General features: G+C 47.8%; 1 protein-coding gene across 1 annotated transcript in view; it reads left to right on the top strand.

Moving 5' to 3' along the window:
- Window positions 1-18,517: 18,517 nt before the first annotated feature.
- The window catches only part of FKBP11 (FKBP prolyl isomerase 11), a 63,680-nt gene continuing 58,038 nt past the window's right edge, over window positions 18,518-24,159 (top strand). The window contains exons 1-2 of the mRNA XM_073563468.1: window positions 18,518-18,722; window positions 20,850-20,912. Of these exons, the coding sequence (XP_073419569.1) occupies window positions 18,609-18,722; window positions 20,850-20,912 (177 nt within the window). The 5' untranslated portion in view covers window positions 18,518-18,608. The remainder of the gene's footprint in view (window positions 18,723-20,849; window positions 20,913-24,159) is intronic.

The following is a 24,159-nucleotide window of genomic DNA, read 5'->3' as shown; positions in this document are numbered from 1 at the left end:
GCAGCTACACACTAGTAACCCCAGTCAGGATCAAGGACAATACAGAAGACAGAAGGTAGCTGGAGTGGAGAGGTAGAGCACCGAGTAACGAACAGCAGCAGGGGATCCACAAGCAGATAGGCAAAAGCTCAGGAGCCAACAGCAACAAAATACTCAGGCAAGGAGTATCTTCTGAGCTGGACTTAAATAGCAGGACAGACGGGAAGTTCCAGGACAGGGCGAGGCACAAGACTCCATCTTGGACAAGGGCAAACAGGCTCAAAGGAAAATCCAGAATCCATACACCCTTGGGTTGCTATTGCAGATGTGTATTTGATATGTCACAGATCTGCACAAGGATTAGACCCATCCAGGGGTGCACAACATATTAACAAAATAATATTCGGTAGGTTCAGAGAAGAGCATATCTCACAACTTTGCTACCTTTATAAAGTCCTTTTGGAAGTGCATTGAGCAGCAAGGTGGTGTGCTGGTGAAAGGGAAAAAAAAAAACTCTTTTAAATCTTCTTCCTGAGCGAGTGTGAACGAGCTGAGTGTGACCTGAGCGTAAGTGCGAACTGTGGTAAGTGTGTGACTTGAAATTCAGTGAAGAGGTATTTGGAAAACCTATAACAAATACCTGTGTGAGTTGCTGAATTGTAAGTTGCTGAGTGCTTTCTACCTGTTCAATTTTTGGGGGGCTTTGGGGGCTTGTTTAACCTATATTTTCTCTCTTCAGGGTTAATCTCTTCTTTTACTATCTGTGTTTTTAAGGGTAAACTATATTGCATTTAAATCTTGATGTGTAACTATATTCACAAGGGGTTAATTAAGGGTGGGAGTTCATACAGTAATTAAGGGTTTATAAGGGGCAGCTGGTTGGGGCTCAACTCCTTTTGGAAGTGCATTGAGCAGCATGGTGGTGTGCTGGTGAAAGGGGAAAAAAAACAAACAAAAAAAACTCTTTTAAATCTTCTTCCAGAGCGAGTGTGAACGAGCTGATTGCGACCTGAGCGTAAGTGCGAACTGTGGTAAGTGTGTGACTTGAAATTCAGTGAAGAGGTATTTGGAAAACCTATAACAAATACCTGTGTGAGTTGCTGAATTGTAAGTTGCTGAGTGCTTTCTACCTGTTCAATTTTTGGGGGGCTTTGGGGGCTTGTTTAGCCTATATTTTCTCTCTTCAGGGTTAATCTCTTCTTTTACTATCTGTGTTTTTAAGGGTAAACTATATTGCATTTAAATCTTGAGGTGTAACTATATTCACAAGGGGTTAATTAAGGGTGGGAGTTCATACAGTAATTAAGGGTTTATAAGGGGCAGCTGGTTGGGGCTCAACTCCTTTTGGAAGTGCATTGAGCAGCATGGTGGTGTGCTGGTGAAAGGGGAAAAAAAAAAAAACTCTTTTAAATCTTCTTCCAGAGCGAGTGTGAACGAGCTGAGTGTGACCTGAGTGTAAGTGCGAACTGTGGTAAGTGTGTGACTTGAAATTCAGTGACTTTAGATTCAGAGAGTTTCCAAGGGAGGTCTTACTGAATTGCTGTTATAGTAATACTTTTTTTTTTTTTTATTTATTTTTGCTTATCTTATTGTCTGGTGCAATCCCCATTAGGATGTGCTCCACTATTGCCAATGCCATCCAGTGCACGTCTTGCCGCATGTATGAAATCCTTGAACAGCCGGTCGAGGGTGCATACTGCTGTGCAAGATGTGAGCACGTTGTGCATTTGGAAGCCCAGATACTGGATCTAAATGTGCAGCTGGCAACACTGAGATCCATAGACAATATGGAAAGGAGTCTTCTGCTCACTGAGCAGACGCTCAATGGGATAGATGAGGGGGGGGATGCTAGGTTGGAGCTGCAGGACAATGAAGCAGCTAGCTGGGTGACAGTTAGAAGGCGGGGTAGAGGGAAGAGCACCAGGGAGGCTAGTCCTGATCTGGCACACCCCAATAAGTTTGCAAAGTTGGCAGATGAGGGGAGTGTTAGTGCAGGAGTAGCACTGCTGCAGCAAGGCATGTCCTCTGAAAGCCGGAGGAGTGTCTTCTCCAGTAAGGGGGGAAATAGGAGAGCAGGGCAGGCCAGACAGGTTCTGGTAGTGGGAGACTCAATTATTAGGGGAACAGATAGGGCAATCTGTCACAAAGACAGGGATCGTCGAATGGTGTGCTGCCTACCTGGCGCTCGAGTCCGACACATCGCTGATCGGGTTGACAGATTACTGGGAGGGGCTGGTGAGGATCCAGCGGTCATGGTGCACATTGGCACAAATGACAAAGTTAGAGGTAGGTGGAAGGTCCTTAAAGATGATTTCAGGGAATTAGGCTGTAAGCTTAAAGCAAGGACCTCCAAGGTGGTATTTTCGGAAATACTTCCTGTACCACGTGCCACGCCAGAGAGGCAACGGGAGATTAGGGAGGTTAATAAGTGGCTCAGGAATTGGTGTAGGAAGGAGGGGTTTGGGTTCCTGCAGAACTGGGCCAACTTCTCAGTCGGCAACAGGTTCTACGCTAGGGACGGGCTGCACCTCAATGGGGAGGGTGCAGCTGTGCTGGGGGAGAAAATGGCTAGAAGGTTGGAGGAGTGTTTAAACTAGGGACGGGGGGGAGGGTATTCCTTTTATAGGAGGGGAAGACAGTGCAGATAGAGACCTGGGCACAAATAATGACATTGGGGGTGGGGGTGGCATGGGGGGTGGGGTTATAACAGTTAATAATTTAAGAAAGAATAGAGGTACAGAGAGATACATAAAGTGCATGTATACTAATGCCAGAAGTCTCGCCAACAAAATGGAGGAATTGGAGTTAATGTTGTTGGAACATAATTATGACATGGTGGGGATATCTGAGACATGGCTGGATGAGAGCCATGACTGGGCAGTTAATTTACAGGGCTATAGTCTGTTCAGAAATGACCGTACAAATAAGCGAGGGGGAGGCGTGTGTTTATATGTAAAATCATCCTTAAAACCCATCCTTCGTGATAATATATATGAATCTAATGAAAATGTAGAGTCCCTGTGGGTAGAGATAAGGGGAGGGGGGAAAAATAATAAATTACTGATAGGGGTTTGTTATAAATCTCCAAAAATAATGGAAGCTACAGAGAATATCCTCATAAAGCAAATAGATGAAGCAGCGACTCAAGGAGAAGTCATTATTATGGGGGACTTCAACTACCCTGAAATACATTGGGGAACCGAAACCTGCAGTTCCAGCAAAGGTAATAGGTTTTTGACTACTATGAGAGACCATTACCTTTCACAACTGGTTCAGGACCCAACAAGAGGGGGGGCACTGCTAGACCTAATATTATCCAACAGGCCAGACCGCATATCAAATGTAAGGGTTGGGGGTCACTTGGGTAATAGTGATCACAAATTAATAAGTTTTCATGTATCCTTTAATAAGATGTGTAGTAGAGGGGTTACAAGGACACTAAACTTCAGGAAGGCAAATTTCCAACGGATGAGAGATGATCTTGGTGCAATTAACTGGGACGATATCCTGAGACATAAAAATACACAAAGAAAATGGGAGACGTTTATTAGCATCCTGAATAGGACCTGTGCACAATATATACCGTATGGGAATAAACATGCGAGAAATAGGAGGAAACCACTATGGCTAAATAGAGCTGTAAGGGGCGCAATAAGAGATAAAAATAAAGCATTTAGAGAATTAAAGCAAGTAGGTAGTGATGAGGCATTAAATAAATACAGAAGATTAAATAAATTCTGTAAAAAGCAAATCAAGACAGCAAAGATTAAGACAGAGAGACTCATTGCCAGAGAAAGTAAAAATAATCCCAAAATATTCTTTAACTACATAAATAGTAAGAAGCTAAAAAATGATAGTGTTGGTCCCCTTAAAAATAGTCTGGGTGAAATGGTGGATGAGGATGAGGAAAAAGCCAATATGCTAAATGACTTTTTTTCAACAGTATTTACACAAGAAAATCCCATGATGGATAACATGATCAGGGATAGAAATTCTCCATTAAATGTCACCTGCTTAACCCAGCAGGAAGTACGGCGGCGTCTACAAATCACTAAAATTGACAAATCCCCGGGCCCGGATGGGATACACCCCCGAGTACTGCAGGAATTAAGCACAGTCATTGATAGACCACTATTTTTAATCTTTAAAGATTCCATAATAACAGGGTCTGTACCACAGGACTGGCGTATAGCAAATGTGGTGCCAATATTCAAAAAGGGGACAAAAACTGAACTTGGAAATTATAGGCCTGTAAGTTTAACCTCAACTGTGGGTAAAATCCTGGAGGGTTTTCTAAGAGATACTATACTGGAGTATCTGGAGAAGAATAACCTTATGACCCAATATCAACATGGGTTTACAAGAGACCGTTCCTGTCAGACTAATCTGATAAGCTTTTATGAAGAGGTAAGTTCCGGACTGGACCAAGGGAATGCAGTCGACGTGGTGTACATGGACTTTTCAAAAGCTTTTGATACGGTGCCACACAAAAGGTTGATACATAAAATGAGAACAATGGGGATAGGGGAAAATATGTGTAGGTGGGCTAAGAGCTGGCTCAGGGAAAGAAAACAAAGGGTGGTTATTAATGGAGCACACTCGGACTGGGTCACGGTTAGCAGTGGGGTACCACAGGGGTCAGTTTTGGGCCCGCTTCTTTTTAACATATTTATTAATGACCTTGTAGGGGGCATAGAGAGTAGAATTTCAATATTTGCAGATGACACTAAACTCTGCAGGGTAATTAATACAGAGGAGGACAATTTTATATTACAGGAGGATTTATGTAAACTAGAAGCTTGGGCTGATAAATGGCAAATGAGCTTTAATGGGGATAAATGTAAGGTCATGCACTTGGGTAGAACGAACAAGTTGTATAATTATGTGCTTAATAGTAAAACACTGGGCAAAACAGTCACTGAAAAAGACCTGGGTGTATGGGTGGACGACAAACTCACATTTAGTGGCCAGAGTCAAGCAGCTGCTGCAAAGGCAAATAAAATAATGGGATGCATTAAAAGAGGCATAGATGCTCATGAGGAGAACATAATTTTACCTCTATATAAGTCACTAGTGCGACCACACTTAGAATACTGTGTACAGTTCTGGTCTCCGGTGTATAAGAAAGACATAGCTGAACTGGAGCGGGTGCAGAGAAGAGTGACCAAGGTTATTAGGGAACTAGGGGGTCTGCAATACCAAGACAGGTTATTACACTTGGGGTTATTTAGTTTGGAGAATCGAAGGCTTAGGGGTGATCTTATTACAATGTATAAATATATGTGGGGACAATACAAAGACCTTTCTAATGATCTTTTTACTCTTAGACCTGTGACGGGGACAAGGGGGCATCCTCTACGTCTGGAGGAAAGAAGGTTTAAGCATACTCACAGACGCGGATTCTTTACTGTAAGAGCAGTGAGACTATGGAACTCTCTGCCATATGATGTTGTAATGAGTGATTCACTACTAAAATTTAAGAAGGGACTGGATGCCTTTCTTGAAAAGTATAATATTACAGGGTATATACACTAGTCTCCTTAATATTGCGTTGATCCAGGGAGCTAGTCTGATTGCCGTATGTGGAGTCGGGAAGGAATTTTTTTCCCCAATGTGAAGCTTACTGTTGCCACATGGGTTTTTTTTGCCTTCCTCTGGATCAACATGTTAGGGCAAGTTAGGATAGGATATGGGTTGAACTAGATGGACTTAAAGTCTCCCTTCAACCTTAATTACTATGTTACTATGTTACTATTTTCCTCTTACTCAAGCCCTAGGTTCCCCTTTCATTGTACCTATAAAGTATGATGCTAACAAAAGTGCCCCACAAACACTATTGATACTCCCACAGTGAATTCCTTCACACTACCCTCCACATGCACAGTATGATGACCCTACTTTGTCCCACCTTAACTCCCCTGGCAAAGTATGTGGTCTCCAACACAGTATGATCCCCCAACTGTGACCCCCACACAGCCCTCCATGCAGTATAATGGGCCTACATAAAGTATAATGGCTCTACACTTCACACTGTATAATGTCCCGCACTATCCTTCCAAACGGTGCTATCGCCCCCACACAGTCCTCAACACAATATAATTGATTGCTCATAAACCTTCACACTGTATAACTGCTTGCATACAGTATAATCGCCCCTATATAGCCTTCCATAAAATATAAAGGCTTCCACATAGCCCTCTAAATATTATAATGGCCCCACATGCACGTGGGAATCATTTTTAAAGGGAACCTGTCAGCAGGATTGTGCATAGTAACCTACACACAGTGTCAGGCCAGCGCCGTTATACTGATTAAAATGATACCTTGGTGGATGAAATCCATCTTATGGTTGTTTTTCAGTTTGTAGTAAATGAGATTCTTGTGCCCTAAGGTTGGGGTGATGTTTTTGGTGCTCTGATTAGATATTCATAATGAAGCCTGCTGATAGGTCACTGATCCCTCAGTGACCTGTCCCCTAGTTTGCATAATGAATACCTAATATACTGAAGAAAGGGACAAAAAACCCTTCTGCTGTTATAAACATGCAGGTGCTGAGTATGTCAGCAGGGGACAGAGACAGAACAAAAGTTAAGGGTTTATTTACAGGAGTCAAAATCTCCTCGCAGGGAGAAAACAGTGTGGGTTAAACTGGCAAGGTACTAGTGATTTAATGGTTTATGTAAACTAGACAAAGTTATCAAACAGTCAAGCAGGGCAACAGTAAGGGTATGTGCACACGCTGCGGATTCTGCAGCGGATTTGGCCTCTGCGGATCCGCAGCAGTTCCGCAGTGTACAGTACCATGTAAGTCTACGGGATTTACAATCCGCAGTGCACATGCTGCATTTTTTTCACTGCGGAAAAGCTGCGGTTTTAAATCCACAGAAAGAATTGACATGTCAATCTGCGGATTCCGCTGTGGTTTGACACCTATTCCATTGTCCAGGTGTCAAATCGCAGGGGAAAACCGCTGGCCAATCCGCAGGTAAAACTGCAGGTCACTTTACCTGCGGTTTTACCTGCAGATCCACATGGAAAAATCCGCAGGTGAATCCGCAGCATGTGCACATGACCTAATTAACGGGAATTCGTGCAACTTATCATTCGGAAGAAATCTTGCTTGGTCGCCTTATCCAATGTAGGTGCCGACAGCAGCAGCACTTGTAGTCTCTGTAAGCGCTGTAGTCTCTGTTAGAGGGTAACCGGTGTCTCCGTGGTTAAGGAGGAAGGCAGGGGGGACACTGGGCCAAACTAGGTCTCCCCTGCTCTGAGTCTCTGTGGATCGCCCTCCCAGGGCTGTGGGGTACTCGGTACCAGGCCGGTGTCAGGGGAATGTGTCACAGCAGCGGTGACCCGGTCCGTGGCCCTGGGCGCCCAAGTAATGGGGGAATGTAGTTCATGGAATGGAATAGTTTGTGACGCCACCTGGGGAGATGTTAAGCTGACACTGCAGACAGATCCGCTGGGACTGATGGTATGGTGCAGCAAAGATGTAATAGCTCCCCACAGGTGAAGCTATAGTCCCAGGGCAGTGTAGGTGTGGTTGGCACGGGGATGTAGCAGTGCCGAAAAGGGAAGAAGCAGACAAGACACAGCGGGGTGCAATTTCTGTACCTTTACTTGATAACTGCAGTCCAGGGTCTTGATTACAGATGGTATTGGAGCAGGCTAGCCTGGAAGCAATTCAGGGATTCTCTCTCTGCAGACGGGCTGTGCAGTCTCCTTCCTAGCGCTTGTTTGAATGAAGTACTCCAAGTACTGAGTTACACTGAAGTTCCTCCTGTCAGATGTTCCCAAGAACCTTACTTGCATGGCAGACAGCTGTAGCCTATCTTGGGGGCTCCTTTCTCCTGCGTCCCGGCTCTCTATCAAGCTGCTGTTGTGCCCTCAAGTCTTAGATGGGAGTAGGGCATTTACAGCCTCCTACTCCTCTGGTGTCTGTTGCAGGACCATTAGTATCCGTACAACCATGGAGACCAGGCTCCAGTTCATGTGCTCTCACTGCGAGGGAGCTCTCCTTTCCTAGCTCAACCTCCAGCTTCTCTACATGTCTGCACACTTCACCCTCCGCAGACTAACTGACCACTCCTTCCTCTTGGCCCTCAGAGAGCACTCCTCCCCTTAATTCCGGTTCAGAGCTCCCCCTGCTGGCCTGGAGTGGAACTGTGTTGCATGTATGGATTGACTGCGAGAGAGACCCATCATTGCCTCCAAGCCTGGCATTACTCTCCCCTGGAGGAAGGCAAAGCCACTGTGGCGACCATACTCCTGGGGGTGCCACATTCCCCCCTAGTGCAAGTCAGCACTCCTGGGCTGAACAAAAACATGAAACATATAAACAGTTAAACAATAATAATTGTACAAGAGTTAAAAATGAAGAAGTTACAAAAACCAAGAGCTTCAAAAATGGTCCTATGATGACAAGTCCAAGCATCAAGGTCCATGGTCCATTCCTGGGCAAATGGTGAAAGTTTTTGACCACACAAGTCCTGTGGTACAATGTCCATAAAACAAACTGGCAAATTTAAAGGAAACTCTTACAGGTTACCTGTAGGCACAAAACTTGACAAACAGTTACATATTTACACATACACAATTTCAACATTTACATTTAGCTATATACGATATCTGATGGGTGGTACCCCTTGTGTAATGCGGGTAGACCTGCGTAATACTGGTGTAGTGGGTAATGTACTGGATACACTACTGGGGGTTCTATGTAACACAGGGATACTAGATTGTCTGTGAACTCCTAGACTCACCAAGGGCATAAAAGGTTCACCACTGACAGGGCGAGGGTTCTCTGGCTCCACTGCTGGTGTGGCTTTTTCTGCCTGATTTTCCTGATCCTCAGGATTTCTGTGAGTCACATCTTCCTGTGCTACCAATTGGGGAAACAGCAACACTGGCACCACTATAGCATCGTTCACTTTAGTCCATTTCGCAGGGAATTCCCCAAGTATTGTGCTGACCTTCTCCTCTTCCACTATGGGCTGGATGTTATCTGGTTCTTCTTTTCTTTCTTTTAACTGGTCAGGACATAACTTCAAATGATCTTTCGATACCGCTGCTGAGGTCTCCCCTCCATCTTTGCTAACAAGGCATACCTTAGTATTATCAAAGTTCGAGAGCAGAATGGTATAAGGTTCAGCTTCCCATTGATCATCCAATTTGTGCAATCTTCTCTTCCTTTTCAAGACTTGCTCTCCCAGCGACAAAGGAACGGCAGGTGCATTTTGATTGTAAAGCCTCTCCTGCTTTTGTCTTGCCTGAGCCAGACTCCTTTCCATGCATTCTTGAACTCTTCTGTACTGTTGCTGCCTCTCTGTGTCCCAGTCAGCATCTGGTGACGTTACTACAGGTGTCAGGACTCCCATGTCCAAATCAATAGGCAGTTTACCAGGTCGTGCTCTCATTAAGTAGGCTGGGGTACAGTTGGTAGAGTTCACTGGAATATGGTTGTAGAGGTCTACCAGATCTGGCAACTTCTCTGGCCACAGATTCCTCTCCTCCAAGGGCAAAGTCTTCAGGAGATCAATCACTACCTGGTTCATCTTCTCACACATGCCATTGGTCTGTGGGTGGTACGGTGTTGTCCGGATCTTCTTACAACCATACAAGTTACAGAATTCGTGGAACACTTCCGCCTCGAAAGCTGGACCTTGATCCATAAGCACTCTTTCAGGATACCCATGTGGTCTACAGAAGTGCTGTTGGAATGCTCTGGCTGCTGTCCTGGCTGTATGATCTTTGACAGGCACAACTACCAGGAATCTTGAGTAGTGGTCCACAATGGTAAGAGCATAGATGTAGCCTGACCGGCTTGGAACCAGCTTCACATGGTCCAGGGCTACCAACTCAAGGGGCTGTTTGGTGATGATTGGCTGTAGAGGAGCTCTCTGGCTGTCTCAAACCTTTCTGCGCAGGTTACATTGTCCACACTCCCGGCACCACCTCTCATTGGCTTTCCTCATACCAGCCCAGTAAAACCTCTCTCGAAGCAATGCTTCCAACTTCTTCTATCCGAAGTGTCCAGCTCCATTGTGGTATGCTTCCAGGACCATTGATGCCTCCCTCTTTGGGACTATCACCTGCCAAACCAGCTCATGAGTACGGGCATTGATACTCCTCCGACACAGCTTCCCTTCATAAATGAACAGCCGGCCAATCTCCTTCCACAACTGCTGCGTTTCTTCAGGAGCATCCGACTCTGGACATGAGTCAGCTCGTGTCAGCAGCTCCTTCAAGATAGGGTCACTATCTTGCATTTCTGCCCAATCATGATGGGGCAATGGATTCAGGGTGACCTCCTTCAAGCCAGACCGTCTGTTTCTCACTCCTTGAGCACGTTGGGCCGCAAGTGGCCGGTGGAAGGGAGGTAGTTGTATTTCCTCAAGAGCCTCAGGGTCTTCTCCTGCATCTGGTAGGTTAGGCGTTCTGGACAGCGCATCAGCATTGGCATTCTTGTGCCCTGCCCGGTACTTGATGGTAAACTCATAGTTAGATAGCCGAGCCATCCATCGCTATTCCAGTGCACCTAGTTTTGCAGTGTCCAAATGCATCAACGGATTGTTGTCCGTGAAGATAGTGAACTTGGCGGAAGCTAGGTAATGTTTGAAACTTTCGGTGACAGCCCAGACTATGACAAGGAACTCCAGCTTGAAAGAACTGTAGTTGTCAGGGTTCCTTTCAGTGGGGCACAGCTTCCTGCTGGCATAGGAGATCACTCTTTCCTTTCCATTCTGTACCTGCGACAGTACTGCTCCTAGTCCCACATTGCTGGCATCCGTGTACAGCACAAAGGGTTTGTCATAATCTGGGTAGGCCAGAACTTCATCCCCAGTGAGAGCCATCTTCAGCCGAGTGAAGGATCTCTCCAACTCTTCAGTCCATTCAAAGGTGGAATTTTTCTGCTTGGTCTTCTTGGACTGCCCCACCAGAAGGTTTTGCATTGGGGTGGCTATTTCTGTAAAGCCTTTGATGGATCTGCGGTAGTAGCCTACCAGTCCAAGGAATTGGCGTACTTCATGAAGGTTGCTGGGCTTCGGCCAGTCCCGGATGACTGTGACCTTGTCAGGATCTGGTGCCACACCTTCTGCACTGACCACATGACCGAGGTACTGTACCTTGGGCTTCAGGAGGTGGCATTTGGAAGGCTTCACCTTCAGGCCAAAATTGGACAAAGCTTCAAACACTTCAGCCAGGTGTTCCAGATGATTTTCTTAGGTTTTGGAGACAACAGTGACATCATCCAGATACAACAGGACCGTCTCAAAGTTCATGTGTCCCAGGCAGCACTCCATCAGCCGTTGAAATGTTCCTGGAGCAGTGCAGAGCCCAAATGGCATATAACTGAACTCACAGAGACCCATTGGAGTGGTAAATGCTGTTTTCTCCTTGTCTTCCTCTGCCACGGGAACCTGCCAATACCCACTGGTGAGATCCAAATTGGAAAAGTAATTAGCAGTTTTAAGTGCAGCTAATGATTCCTCAATTCTGGGTAATGGGTAGGCATCCTTATGTGTAATGCTGTTAATTTTCCTGTAATCAACACACATTCTCATGGTACCATCCTTTTTCTTTACAAACACTATTGGAGCTGCCCAGGGGCTACAACTGTCTCTGATGACCCCTGCCTCCTTCATCTCTCTCAACTTACTCTTAGCACATTGGTATTGTGTTGGGGGTTTAGGTCTGTACCTCTCTTTTATGGGTGGATGGTCTCCAGTGGGGATATGATGTTGAACCCCTTTTGCCTGCCCAAAATCTAGTGGGTGTTTGCTGAATACCCGCTCATACTCTTGTGTCACTCTGTAAACCCCATTTTTCTGGTAGGAGGGCGTAGAGTCAGTTCTCACCTGCAGTTGCTGGCACCACTCCTCTGGCTGCTTCACAGAGCCACTGTGCTCAACCTGATCAGATGAGACCAAGGGCTCTGCTGCCTGCAAAGAGTTGTTATTGACAGTGAGCAGCTTAGCAACTGTAGCGTACCGAGGTATTGTGGCTTCCTCTTCCCCACAATTCAAAAGGCGTACAGGTACTCTCCCCTTTCGTACGTCAACCACCCCTCTGGCTGTCAGGACAGTGGGCCTGCTCTCGGAGTATACTAGTTCTACCAACGCCTGGTAATCTCTCCCTCTAAGACCTATAGCTGCCCGACACCAAACCAACATTTCACATCTGGGGGGTATTGCAATGGGGAAGGGGTCACTCACTCTGACACTGCCAATTTCTCCGCCAGAGAGTTCTACCTGTTGTCTTTGCATCAGGGCTCTGATCTCCTTCTGTAGGACTCGTTGTTCACTGGAACCAGCAGTCTCAGCCACCTGTTGCAACAAGACAATAACCTCGGACAGACAGTTTTCAATTACATTTGTACCAAGAGTCATCATGGGATTACATTCACGTTGATCAATATCAACTTCTATTAAACCTTGAGCTCTAACCGCCCCACTTTAACAGTAATTTCTTTACATCCTATCTGCGGTAAAGACTGACCATTACTAGCAACTACTGTCAGTTCATCAGTGGGGCCACGGGTAAGTTCTGAATCAGCCAAATACCTCTTGTACAGAATGTACGGCATAGTGGTCACCTGGGAGCCAGTGTCCAGCAAAGCGTTCATGGGGATGCCGTCAATCACCACAGGAAGGATCGGTCTCCCTCCCACATACTTGGCTCTCCAGTTCCTTGGGCCTGGGGATCCTACTCCTGGGGGTTGGCCCTCTGCCCCAGGGGTTGCTCGTTTAAAGGACAATATCTTGCAAGATGACCGTCCTTGTAGCAGCGACGACAGATGGGACGTCCGTTCTGGTCATAGCGATCGTTGTTCCTCCCTCGAAGTGGCGAGGCTCTCCTCCTCCAGAGCCACGGGACATCCTCTGGACTGGAAGCAAGCTGGATCTTTTCTTTGGAGGACACCTGCAGGGACTGCATGGTTTTAGTAAGTGCAGCCATCCCTTTGGTCAACTCCTGGACCTGAAGACGCAGCTCCTCAGTTGGATCTTTATCCAGAGTTTGTGCATCAGCCTCCACAGGGATGACAGGAAAAGATGTTTCTTCCTGATGGTAGGTGATTGCTGGGCGCCTAGGGGGCGCTGGACGGCTGTCAGTGGATTCCTGCAGTACCCGAATAGCCCTGTCCTTAAAATCACCAAAGTCCAGATCAGGGTTTTGCAGGGTTATAATACCCAATTGTCCTCTGTGGGTACTGGATAGGAGTCCTTCAATGAACTGCTCCTTTAACAGCTTATCCTCCTCCTTCACACTATCAGGATCAACTTGCTTAACTGCTCGCAGTGCCTCCTGCAGGTTGAGGGCATAGTCCCATATACCGTCCTGCGCCCCCTGCTTACAACCGAAGAACCTCATCTTGATTTCAGCTGCAGAAAGGTGCTTTTCAGCTTGGCCAGGACCTTTGCAACAGTCTCTTTATCAGTGTCCTGCCAGGCTTTCACTTCTCTCTGCGCTGCACCAGTTAGCTGTCCAATCAGGATATTCACTTTCTGGCTCTCAGAGGGTATACCTTAAACAAACTGCACAGTCTCTCTAAATTCACTCAGGGTATGTGACTCACCTGAGTACTGCGGTAACCAGGCCTCTCCCGGTATGTAGGGCATAGACAGCGGCATTATGGGGTCCGCTGCGGCGGGCGCTCCTCCTCGTGGCGCTGCGGGGTTGGCGGCGGTGTCTATCGCTGCATTGTCGTGTGGCGTAGACATTCTCCTCCCCCCTAGTTAACGTTAGCCATGCCGGGGGGTTGTGTGAGCTCGCCGGCAGCCGCTTGGGAGGCCCGATGCTCTGGCTGTAGGCCTCAGCTCCTTTTCTTGCACGCTGTCCTCTCTTCCCGCGCGGCACTTCGCTTCTTCATGCTCTGCGGCAGGCTCCGCCCACGAAGGCCCACCTCTTTCATCCCGCTCGCGTCAAGCAGCGCGGTAATGGCAGCTATTGGCACCAATTTTCACACATAGTCTATGGCACACAGGACCCGCTGGTACCGGGCTCCGTAATCCTGTTCGTGATGCCAAGTTGGGTCGCCCTCACAGGGCTGTGGGGGACTTGGTACCGGGCCGGTGTCAGGGGAATTGTCACAGCAGCGGTGACCCGGTCCGTGGCCCTGGACGCCCAAGTAATGGGGGAATGTAGTTAATGGAATGGAATAGTTTGTGACGCCACCTGTGGTGTTCGGCAAGGGAGATGTTAAGCCGACGCTGCAGACAGATCCGCTGGGACTGATGGTATGGTGCAGCAATGATGTTATAGCTCCCCACAGGTGAAGCTATAGTCCCAGGGCAGTGTAGGTGTGGTTGGCACGGGGATGTAGCAGTGCCGAAAAGGGAGGAAGCAGACAAGACACAGCGGGGTGCAATTTCTGTACCTTTACTTGATAACTGCAGTCCAGGGTCCTGATTACAGATGGTATTGGAGCAGGCTAGCCTGGAAGCAATTCAGGGATTCTCTCTCTGCAGACGGGCTCTGCAGTCTCCTTCCTAGCGCTTGTTTGAATGAAGTACTCCAAGTACTGAGTTACACTGAAGTTCCTCCTGTCAGATGTTCCCAAGAACCTTACTTGCACGGCAGACAGCTGTAGCCTATCTCGGGGGCTCCTTTCTCCTGAGTCCCGGCTCTCTATCAAGCTGCTGTTGTGCCCTCAAGCCTTAGATGGGAGTAGGGCATTTACAGCCACCTACTCCTCTGGTGTCTGTTGCAGGACCATTAGTATCCATACAACCGTGGAGACCAGGCTCCAGTTCATGCGCTCTCACTGCGAGGGAGCTCTCCTTTCCTAGCTCAATCTCCAGCTTCTCTACACGTCTGCACACTTCACCCTCCTCAGACTGACCACTCCTTCCTCTTGGCCCTCAGAGAGCATTCCTCCCCTTAATTCTGGTTCAGAGCTCCCCCTGCTGGCCTGGAGTGGAACTGTGTTGCATGTATGGATTGACTGCGAGAGAGACCCATCATTGCCTCCAAGCCTGGCATTACCCTCCCCTGGAGGGAGGCAAAACCACTGTGGCGACCATACTCCTGGGGGCGCCACATCTGCTTTCAAACTAACAGTCTCTCCGCCAGAACGATGCTGTCTTTTAAGTTTCTCTGCTGGAATCAGGGGCTCTAACCTGTCACCGCGTGTACCGGGGCAGCGTGCGCGGGACTTCGTCTCTGCACGGTCAGGAGGATGTATTCCTCTAGTCAATGGGGACTCCGCGTCCACATACTCATAGTATGTATGCCACGTCCTCCTGTCTTATCCCTCTGACCGGGAGTTCTCTCTCCTCTCCTGCGCGCAGCTGCGACCTGCTCTCCTTGCTGCACACACTGCTCTGACCTGCGTGCGCTCTCTCTTCGCGTCCTCAGCCTGCACTGCTTCCTGTCCAGCACAACTTCCCCTTCCCCACTGCTACTGACACGCCCATGATGCAGTCGGTCCAGGTCCAAAAGTCTTCCCCCTGCTGCCTAGCTATATGGTTCCGGACACGGAGCAGAGGAGGTAACCCCATTCTGATTCTTCTTGTGCTTCACCCCCTTACATTGCAGGCAACAAAATGCTTGTGACCTGCCAGTGACCCCAGATGCAGATTTGGTGCAGATTTCACCTGTTACAAATCCTGAGCAAATACTGAGCCACTCCTGATCGTGTGTACATACCCTTAGGGTCCCGTCACATTTAGCGATGCACCAGCGATCCCGACCACGATACGACCCGGTCAGGATCGCTGGTGCATCGCTAAATGGTCGCTAGTGAGCCGCCAAACAGGCAGATCTCACCAGCGACGGAGCAGCGGTCGGCAGTCGTTACTTACCTGTCAGACGCGGCTATGAAGACGTCCTCACGCCCGCGTCCACGCGACGTTGTCGCGCGATCAGCGATAGCCAGCAGGGGAGCCGGTCGGAGGTAAGTATCACACATAGCGATATCGCTAGCAATATTGCTGCTGCGTCACAAAATCGGTGACGCTTTAGCGATATTGCTAGCGATATTGCTATGTGTGAAGCCCCCTTTAGGCTGTGTTTCCACGGTCAGTAAACGCCGTGGGTTTGACGCTGCGTATATCCGCAGCATCAAACCCACAGCGCCCAGATGTTACAGCATAGTGGGGGGATTTCATGAAATCTCATCTACACTATGCGTTCTGAGACGCAGGTGGCAGACCTGCAAAACCGGACGTGCGTCGCGTCTTTCTAGACTGCAGCATGTCTATTTACAATGCGGAGACGCCCAGTCCCCGCAGCGTAAATTTCCCATAGACTATCATTAGATATGGTAATAACTGCAAAAACGCAGCTTACTACGCATGTTTACTAATTTAAATAAGGTCTTCCCTGTCACACCGCAGAAACTCCGCGTCCACTGCAGTTCTCGTGATAACTTAGCTTAGTAGCCGGCTTTCTCTCTCTGGTGCAGAAAATTGCGTGGGAGCCCACACCGTTTTTTTTTTAAATTATTTATTTAGAAAAAGGAAAGGACATTACATATTAGGCCGGGGTCAGACATGCAAGAAACTCACACGAATCTCGCATGTCAATACCCGGCACTGGAGCGTGTGGCTACATGTATTTATATGCTGCCGCAGCTCCGGTCCCGAGTGCCGGCGGCAATGCCGGGTATTGACATGTGAGACTCGTGCGAGTTTCTCGCATGTCTGACCCTAGCCTTACTGACTTCTCTCTGCTTTCAGGAACTACCTGTGTGGCCGGGGTTACACTTGCGAGTGTGATGCAAGAAACTCACGCGAGTCTCTCACATCAATACCAAGCACTACCGCCAGCTCTTGGGACCGGAGTGTGCAGCTGCATGTATTTCAATGCAGCCGCAAACGTTGGTCCAAGTGCCGGTGGCAGTGCTGGGTGTTGATGCGAGAGACTCGCGCGAGTTTCTCGCATCACACTCGCAAGTGTGACCCCGGTAATTAGATGCGGTTTTACCGCATGATAGTCTATGGGAAATTTACGCTGCGGGAACAGAGCGTCTCCGCATTCTAAGTAGACATGCTGTGGTCTGGAAAGACGCGCCGCATGTCCGTTTACACAGGTCACCGCCTGCGTCAGTGAAGGCATAGTGGACATTGGATTTCTTGAAATCCTATCCACTATGCTGTAACATCTGGACGCTGCTTGTTGGACGCTACAGATGTATGCAGCGTCCAACCTGCAGCATTTACTGACTGTATACCCTATCTGCAAACAGGAAATCACTTTTTTTCCTTCCCAGAAGCCAACTTTCAATAAGCTTTATTTCAAGTGCCAAAAAAACGCATGGAATGAAAAAACGCATCAAAAACGCAGGTGACCTGCCAGTGACCTAAGATGCAAATGTCACCTGCGTCAAATCCTGAGCATATACTGAGCCAATCCTGACCGTAGAAACATATCCTTACTCAGCTAGGGAAAAAAAAAATCTATTTGAAAATGGCGCTCGCCACGCCTGCTCAGTAGCAGCTATCAGTGTCTATAGCTGTGACCTGCCAGCTGCTACTGCACATGCGCCAGCAGCGCCATCTTACTGGAGAAGAAAAAAATTCCTCCTCCAAGATGGCGCCTCCTGCGCCTGCGCAGTAGCAGCTCGGAGATAGCAAGGTATCATTTTAAAGGGAATCTGTCACCCCATTTTTGCTCTGAGGTGTGGCCACCGCCATCAGGGGATTATCTACAGCATGATAAGAAAAACAAGTTAGATTATACTCGCCGGGGGTGGGTGCGGTGGGTGTTGCGGTCTGACACCTCCCATCTTCTAGCGATGACGTCCTCCTTCTTACTTCTCCCGCGGCTCCTGCGCAGACGTACTTTATCTGCACTATTGAGGGCAGAGTAAAGTACTGCAGTGTGCAGGAGCCTGGGAAAGGTCAGAGAGTTTCGGAGCCTGCGCACTGCAGTACTTTACAATGCCCTCAACAGGGCAGAGTAACTAAGCCTGCGCAGGAGCCGAAGCAGAAGAAGGAGGACGCCATTGCTAGAAGATGGGAGGCACCAGACCGGACCGCGACACCCATTGGACCGGACCCCCGAGTGAGTATAATCTAACTCTTTTTTTCTTATCTTTCAGGTTACATTGGGGGGCTTATCTACAACATTAGAGAATGCTGAAGATAAGCCCCTGATGGCGGTGGCTGCAGCTCATAGAGCAAAAATGGGGTGACAGATTCCCTTTAATCAGTATAACAGTGCCAATTTGACACTGTGTGTAGGTTACTGTTCACAATCCTGTTGACAGGTTCCCTTTAAGTAGAACTGTGACTAGATGGGAAGATGCATTTCCCTAGCCTATATAGCCAAGTGACCCACCAGTGTCTTCTCACATGCAAACTTTAGAACTGCAGAGCCTAGCTCATATTCCAGAGCAGCTGCAACAGTGACGTTGAGTGTGAACACAAGTGTAGTTACTGAGATTATGGGCTGGGTATGATGGCAGCATTAATGCTGAGGTTGACGTTCACTCACACACAAGCACTGCAGGCTCCAGGTGGAGGGAGCATCAAAGAGTGAAGGTGTTCTGGGCAGGGACATACAGGCAGGGGGCGGGAGTACGGGTGGGCGGTGCATGCGGCTCCTCCTCTCTCTTAGCCCCAGTCTCAGCGCTCTCGGTCCTCTTCTCCTGGCAGCTGTCACCTTCCCTCCATCCCGTTTGCACCATGTTCCGGGCTCCTCTCCTGCTGCTGCTCCTCTTCTCCTCCTCTGCACTGATCCGGGCGGACGCCGAGGAGGAGGACAATGAGAATGGCACCGAGCTGGTGATTGAGACAGTGGTGAGTATAGGGGGCACCGGTGCACGTGTAATGTCACCCACAGGTGGCAGCTGCTCTATACACCCCTGTGCCATAACTCCCCCACTTTACACACCAGCCCTATATCCCCCAGTACCATACCCCCGATACACCGAACACCATACCCCGGTACTACACCATATGCCCAGGCAGTATCTGCCCACATAACGGGGCGCCAGGCTCCCTACTCCTGCAGATACAATGATACTTGTATGCAGCCACTTATGTGCCCGCAGTGCCATGGTCCCATGCGTGACATCGCCCGACATCCATTTACTGCTCAGCTGCATGCCCAGTGCATGTGTGTGTGGTCACTGGCCCATCTGCCACCTGCTCTCTGTGCCCATTCTCTGTTGTACCCCCTCTCTGCTCATCCTGTCTGGTATTGTGCCCTCTGTGTTCATCTGATACTATGCATCTTTGTGTTCATTCTCTCTTGTGTTGCCCCCCCAACCGCCACGTTGTGCCATCTTTTACAGTGTTGTACCGATTCCATTGGTACTGTGTCCCCTCTGTGCCATCCTCTCTAGTGTTCTCCAACCACTTGTTTCCATCCCCACTGGTGTTGTGCCCATTCTCTCTGGTGTTGTGCCTGTTCTGTACCCATTTTCTCAGGTGTTGTACCCGCTCTGTGCCCATTCTCTCTGGTGTTGTGCCTGTTCTGTACCCATTTTCTCAGGTGTTGTACCCGCTCTGTGCCCATTCTCTCTGGTGTTGTGCCTGTTCTGTACCCATTTTCTCAGGTGTTGTACCCGCTCTGTGCCCATTCTCTCTGGTGTTGTGCCTGTTCTGTACCCATTTTCTCTGGTATTGTGCCCATTCTCTCTGGTGTTGTGCCCGCTCTGCGCTCATTCTCTCTGGTATTATGCCCGCTCTGTGCCCATTCTCTCTGGTGTTGTGCCCGCTCTGCGCTCATTCTCTCTGGTATTGTGCCTGGTCTGTGCCATTCTTTCTGGTGTTGTGCCCGGTCTGCGCTCATTCTCTCTGGTGTTCTGCCTGGTCTGTGCCATTCTCTCTGGTATTGTGCCCATTCTCTCTAGTGTTGTGCTCTGTCAGTGCCCATTCTCTCTGGTGTCGTGCCTGGTCTGTGCCCATTCTCTCTGGTATCATGCCAGGTCTGTGCCCATTCTCTCTGGTGTTGTGCTCTGTCTGTGTCAATTCTCTCTGGTGTCGTGCCCGGTCTGTGCCCATTCACTCTGGTGTCGTGCCCATTCTCTCTGGTGTTGTGCCCAGTCTGTGCCCATTCTCTCTGGTGTTGTCCCCAGTCTGTGCCCATTCTCTCTGGTGTTGTGCCCATTCTCTCTGGTGTCATGCCCGGTCTGTGCCCATTCTCTCTGGTGTACCCACTCTGTGCCCATTCTCTCTGGTACTATGCCCGGTCTATGCCCATTCTCTCTGGTGTTGTGCCCATTCTCTCTGGTACTATGCCCGGTCTGTACCCATTCTCTCTGGTTCTGTGCCCATTCTCTCTGGTGTTGTGCCCACTCTGTGCCCATTCTCTCTGGTACTATGCCCGGTCTGTACCCATTCTCTCTGGTTCTGTGCCCTTTCTCTCTGGTGTTGTGCCAAGTCTGTACCCATTCTCTGGTGTTGTGCCTGGTCTGTACCCATTCTCTGGTGTTGTGCCCGGTCTATGCCCATTCTCTCTGGTGTTGTGCCCACTCTGTGTCCATTCTCTGGTGTTGTGCCCGGTCTGTACCCATTCTCTGGTGTTGTGCCCACTCTGTGCCAATTCTCTCTGGTTCTGTGTCCATTCCCTGGTGTTGTGCCCGGTCTGTACCCATTCTCTCTGGTTCTGTGCCCATTCTCTCTGGTGTTGTGCCCAGTCTGTACCCATTCTCTGGTGTTGTGCCTGGTCTGTACCCATTCTCTGGTGTTGTGCCCGGTCTATGCCCATTCTCTCTGGTGTTGTGCCAATTCTGTGCCCATTCTCTGGTGTTGTGCCCACTCTGTGCCCATTCTCTGGTGTTGTGCCCGGTCTGTGCCCATTCTCTGGTGTTGTGCCCGGTCTGTGCCCATTCTCTGGTGTTGTGCCCGGTCTGTGCCCATTCTCTGGTGTTGTGCCTCCCAATGTCTCCTCTTGATGTCAACCCTTTATATCTCCTACAGGTGAAGCCGGAGTCGTGTGTGGACACCGTGGACTGGGGAGACACCATCCAGCTCCACTACACGGTGAGTACCCGGTCACTGCTCCCGAGGCCACTTCTGGGCCTCAGCAGTAACATCTGTAACAACAATCACACGTCAGCACTCGGCCCGGCCTGCACACCCCGGGGGAGGGGACCGTGCGGCTGGGGGCGGAGAGCCCGCACTGAGGAGGCCTCCTAACACTGGAGCTCCGTCCACGTGACAGCACAGGAAAACCAGCACTTACCACACTTGTCTGTCGTCACTCGTGTCTGCCGCGTGGACGCACATTCCTCACTGCAAACAGCGGGAAAGATATGTACGAGAGCTGAGGAGAATGGAGTCGCGTGCAAACCAATCAGATCACGGCTTTTCTGTGAATTCTCACATGTACGGTGAGAGTATGAATCCGATTGGTTGGCACAGATACAGTTTGTACATCGAGACTTATAGACATATTGGATGTGTGTATATATATATATATATATATATTTGTATACATACATATGTATATAGTGCATAAATATAATATATATATATATATATATGCGCGCTCACATGCACTTATCTTTTGTTTCCATTATTTTTTTTTAACCTCTTCCCACAGAGGCTAATTTTAGTTTGTACGCTTTTATCCATCTTTTCATCCCCCTATAAGAGCCATAACTTTTTTTCATTTTGTCTGTATGAGAGATTATTTTTTGGCAGCAGAATATGTACTTTTGAATGTGTGCAATGTCCGGGAAGCAAAGATTGGGGTGAAACGGTGAAAACATCCCACAATTCCACTATTATATTCATTTTTTGGCTTTATTTTATGCCATTCATTCTATAAAAGTCCCATAGCAATATTATCCTTTATATAACTTTGAGTACAGCGACTCTAAACTTATATACAGTAGAGAAACGATTTGCCTTGTGACACCATTTTCTATTGTCCGCCCATGGAGATGTGTCGCGAGCTGTCGTTATTATTGATCCTATTTTGGGGTACATACACCATTTTGTATTTTTTTTAATTTATACATTTGGACGAGTTTCTTATGCCCTGCAGTGATTCTGATGGGAGAACACCAGCAAAAAAATGTCGTACCAGATCATGCCACATTTTAAGATAAAAAAATCACAGGACCCCAGAAAAATGTCACAATCAAATACTTCTATGCTAATATTATAGACCTTTGGTAACATCTGGCCATAGTACTTTTAGGGGAAACAATGCATAGAAAAATGCCACAACTTTCCCACCAAAAATTGTTTGAAAAACCATTGACTTGCCCATGAGCCAAACTCGTTGTTTCCTTCACTAGTGGATGCTGCTTTTGGTTTTTCTTCCGCAGTCCTTTGGTCCATGAGGAAAACGCTCTTGCTCCTGCACATTGACTTACATTGGTCTGTGTGCATGGGACCAGAATTACCTTCTTTCAGCCTCGGTATGTTTCCACGGTCGGTAAATGCTGCAGATTGGACGCTGGATACGATTTTATGAAATCCCATCTCCGCTATTCGTGCAGGGACACCCGCGGCCTCCCTGTGTAACCGGACATACAGCGCGTCTTTCTAGACCGCAGCATGTCTATTTATCTTGCGGAGACGCTCAGTCTCCGCAAGATAAATATCCCAGTCCTATGTATAGGATGCGGTGTTTTGTGAGCGTTTCTGCCCAAAAAAAAAGCTCCACAAAAAATATTTAAGAAAATTTCCTAAAAGAAGTTTACACATAGCTCCAGGAAACGCCTGATAATATGCGCAAAAAGAAGCCTTGGGCTCCATTCACACCATGAGCTTTTGCTGAGTTTTTGATGTTGCAGATTTCCTGCACCATTTCTGCAGCCATTACGTAAAATAGTTTACTTGCATTTTTTCGAAAATACACAGCGAAAAAAAGTCACTAAAAACTTGTCATTGGAACGTAGCCTTACGATAAAAAAGATGCTTGGAAAACGTTTTCTGAGGCGGTTTCTGCTTCAAATCCTCATCAGTTTTGCCCATCTGGGTAAAAAAAAATAGTCCTGTGCACATACCCCAAGGGTTCATTCAGTTCGGATAGGGATATTTTTGAGTCGTATGTCATAGAGATCGCGCACATACCAACGCAAGTGACTGCTCTAATTCTCATGAACATTTTACTCAGCTAATATCCAGCGTGCAGTACTTTCTGACTCGGTTTTAACATCAGACTCGCCCATTAAACTCAATGGATGCTTAAAAATACAGATGCCATATGGACACCATTAATATAGTTTATGTTTTTTAACTGATCCCTGGCAATTATTAATATAGAAACGGTTTATTGTCTTGTATTTTTCTTTAAATTGTTGATATAAGGGTCGTGAGCATGCCATATGGATGAATGATGATATACGGGCATTTAAACCGGTCTTACAGAGCATCGTATGTATGAAAAATTGGCCCTATTTCTGGATGAAAACCAGACAGTTTCATAGGCTCGTCTGTACCCGGACAGTCTTATATACTTGTTATAGAAGCTGCTGCTTCTCATCTATTACTTCTTAACCTTTATTTCTGAGCTCGGCGCACCAGTCTAATTAATGACGGTAGTTTGATTTGCACCAACTTATAAGGCACCCGTTACAGAATGACAGCTGGAATTCTTTTTTTTATTAGAAAATTGAAAAACATTGCAATAAATACTTAAAAAGCCATGACCATAACCCATATATTGCAAAACAAAACTTTCACAATGTCCAAGCTAAGCAAAAAGGCAAAACCGAATGACAGCTGGAATCTACCTGGCTGCCGTGTTTAAGTATCTATAGGTAATAGCTTCTTACAGGTCGCATAGCAAGAGTTTGGTTAGACCGGAGTCAAACTTGCGAGTGCAATGCGAGAAACACTCGCGAGTCTCTCGCCTCAATTCCTGGCACTGTCGCCGGCGGTTCGCACCGGAGCGTTCAGCTGCATAGAAAGACATGTAGCCGCACACTCCGGTCCCGAGTGCCGGCGGCAGTGCAGGGTATTGAGGCGAGAGACTTGCGTGAGTTTCTCGCATTGCACTCGCCAGTATGACCACAGCCTTATAGTGATTCTATGTAAGTGTTAAAGGGGGTGTCCCAATAGCAACATATCATCGATCTGCGGATAAGTGATAACTTGCTGATTACTGGGGGTCCCACTGATCCCCATGACGGCCCTGAAGTGCCCCATTTGAATAGAGTGATGGTCACACATAAATGCCACCACTAGGGCATAGATAAATCAATGCAGTAAGGTCGCTTAAATACAATACATAGAAGGCTCATTATAGTCGCACTATACCATTATAATAGTT

Source organism: Dendrobates tinctorius, unplaced genomic scaffold, assembly GCF_039654945.1.
Source record: "Dendrobates tinctorius isolate UK_male_01 unplaced genomic scaffold, ASM3965494v1 ptg000388l, whole genome shotgun sequence".
Classification (NCBI taxonomy): Eukaryota; Metazoa; Chordata; class Amphibia; order Anura; family Dendrobatidae; genus Dendrobates; species Dendrobates tinctorius.
This window is presented reverse-complemented; position numbering and strand designations above follow the sequence as displayed.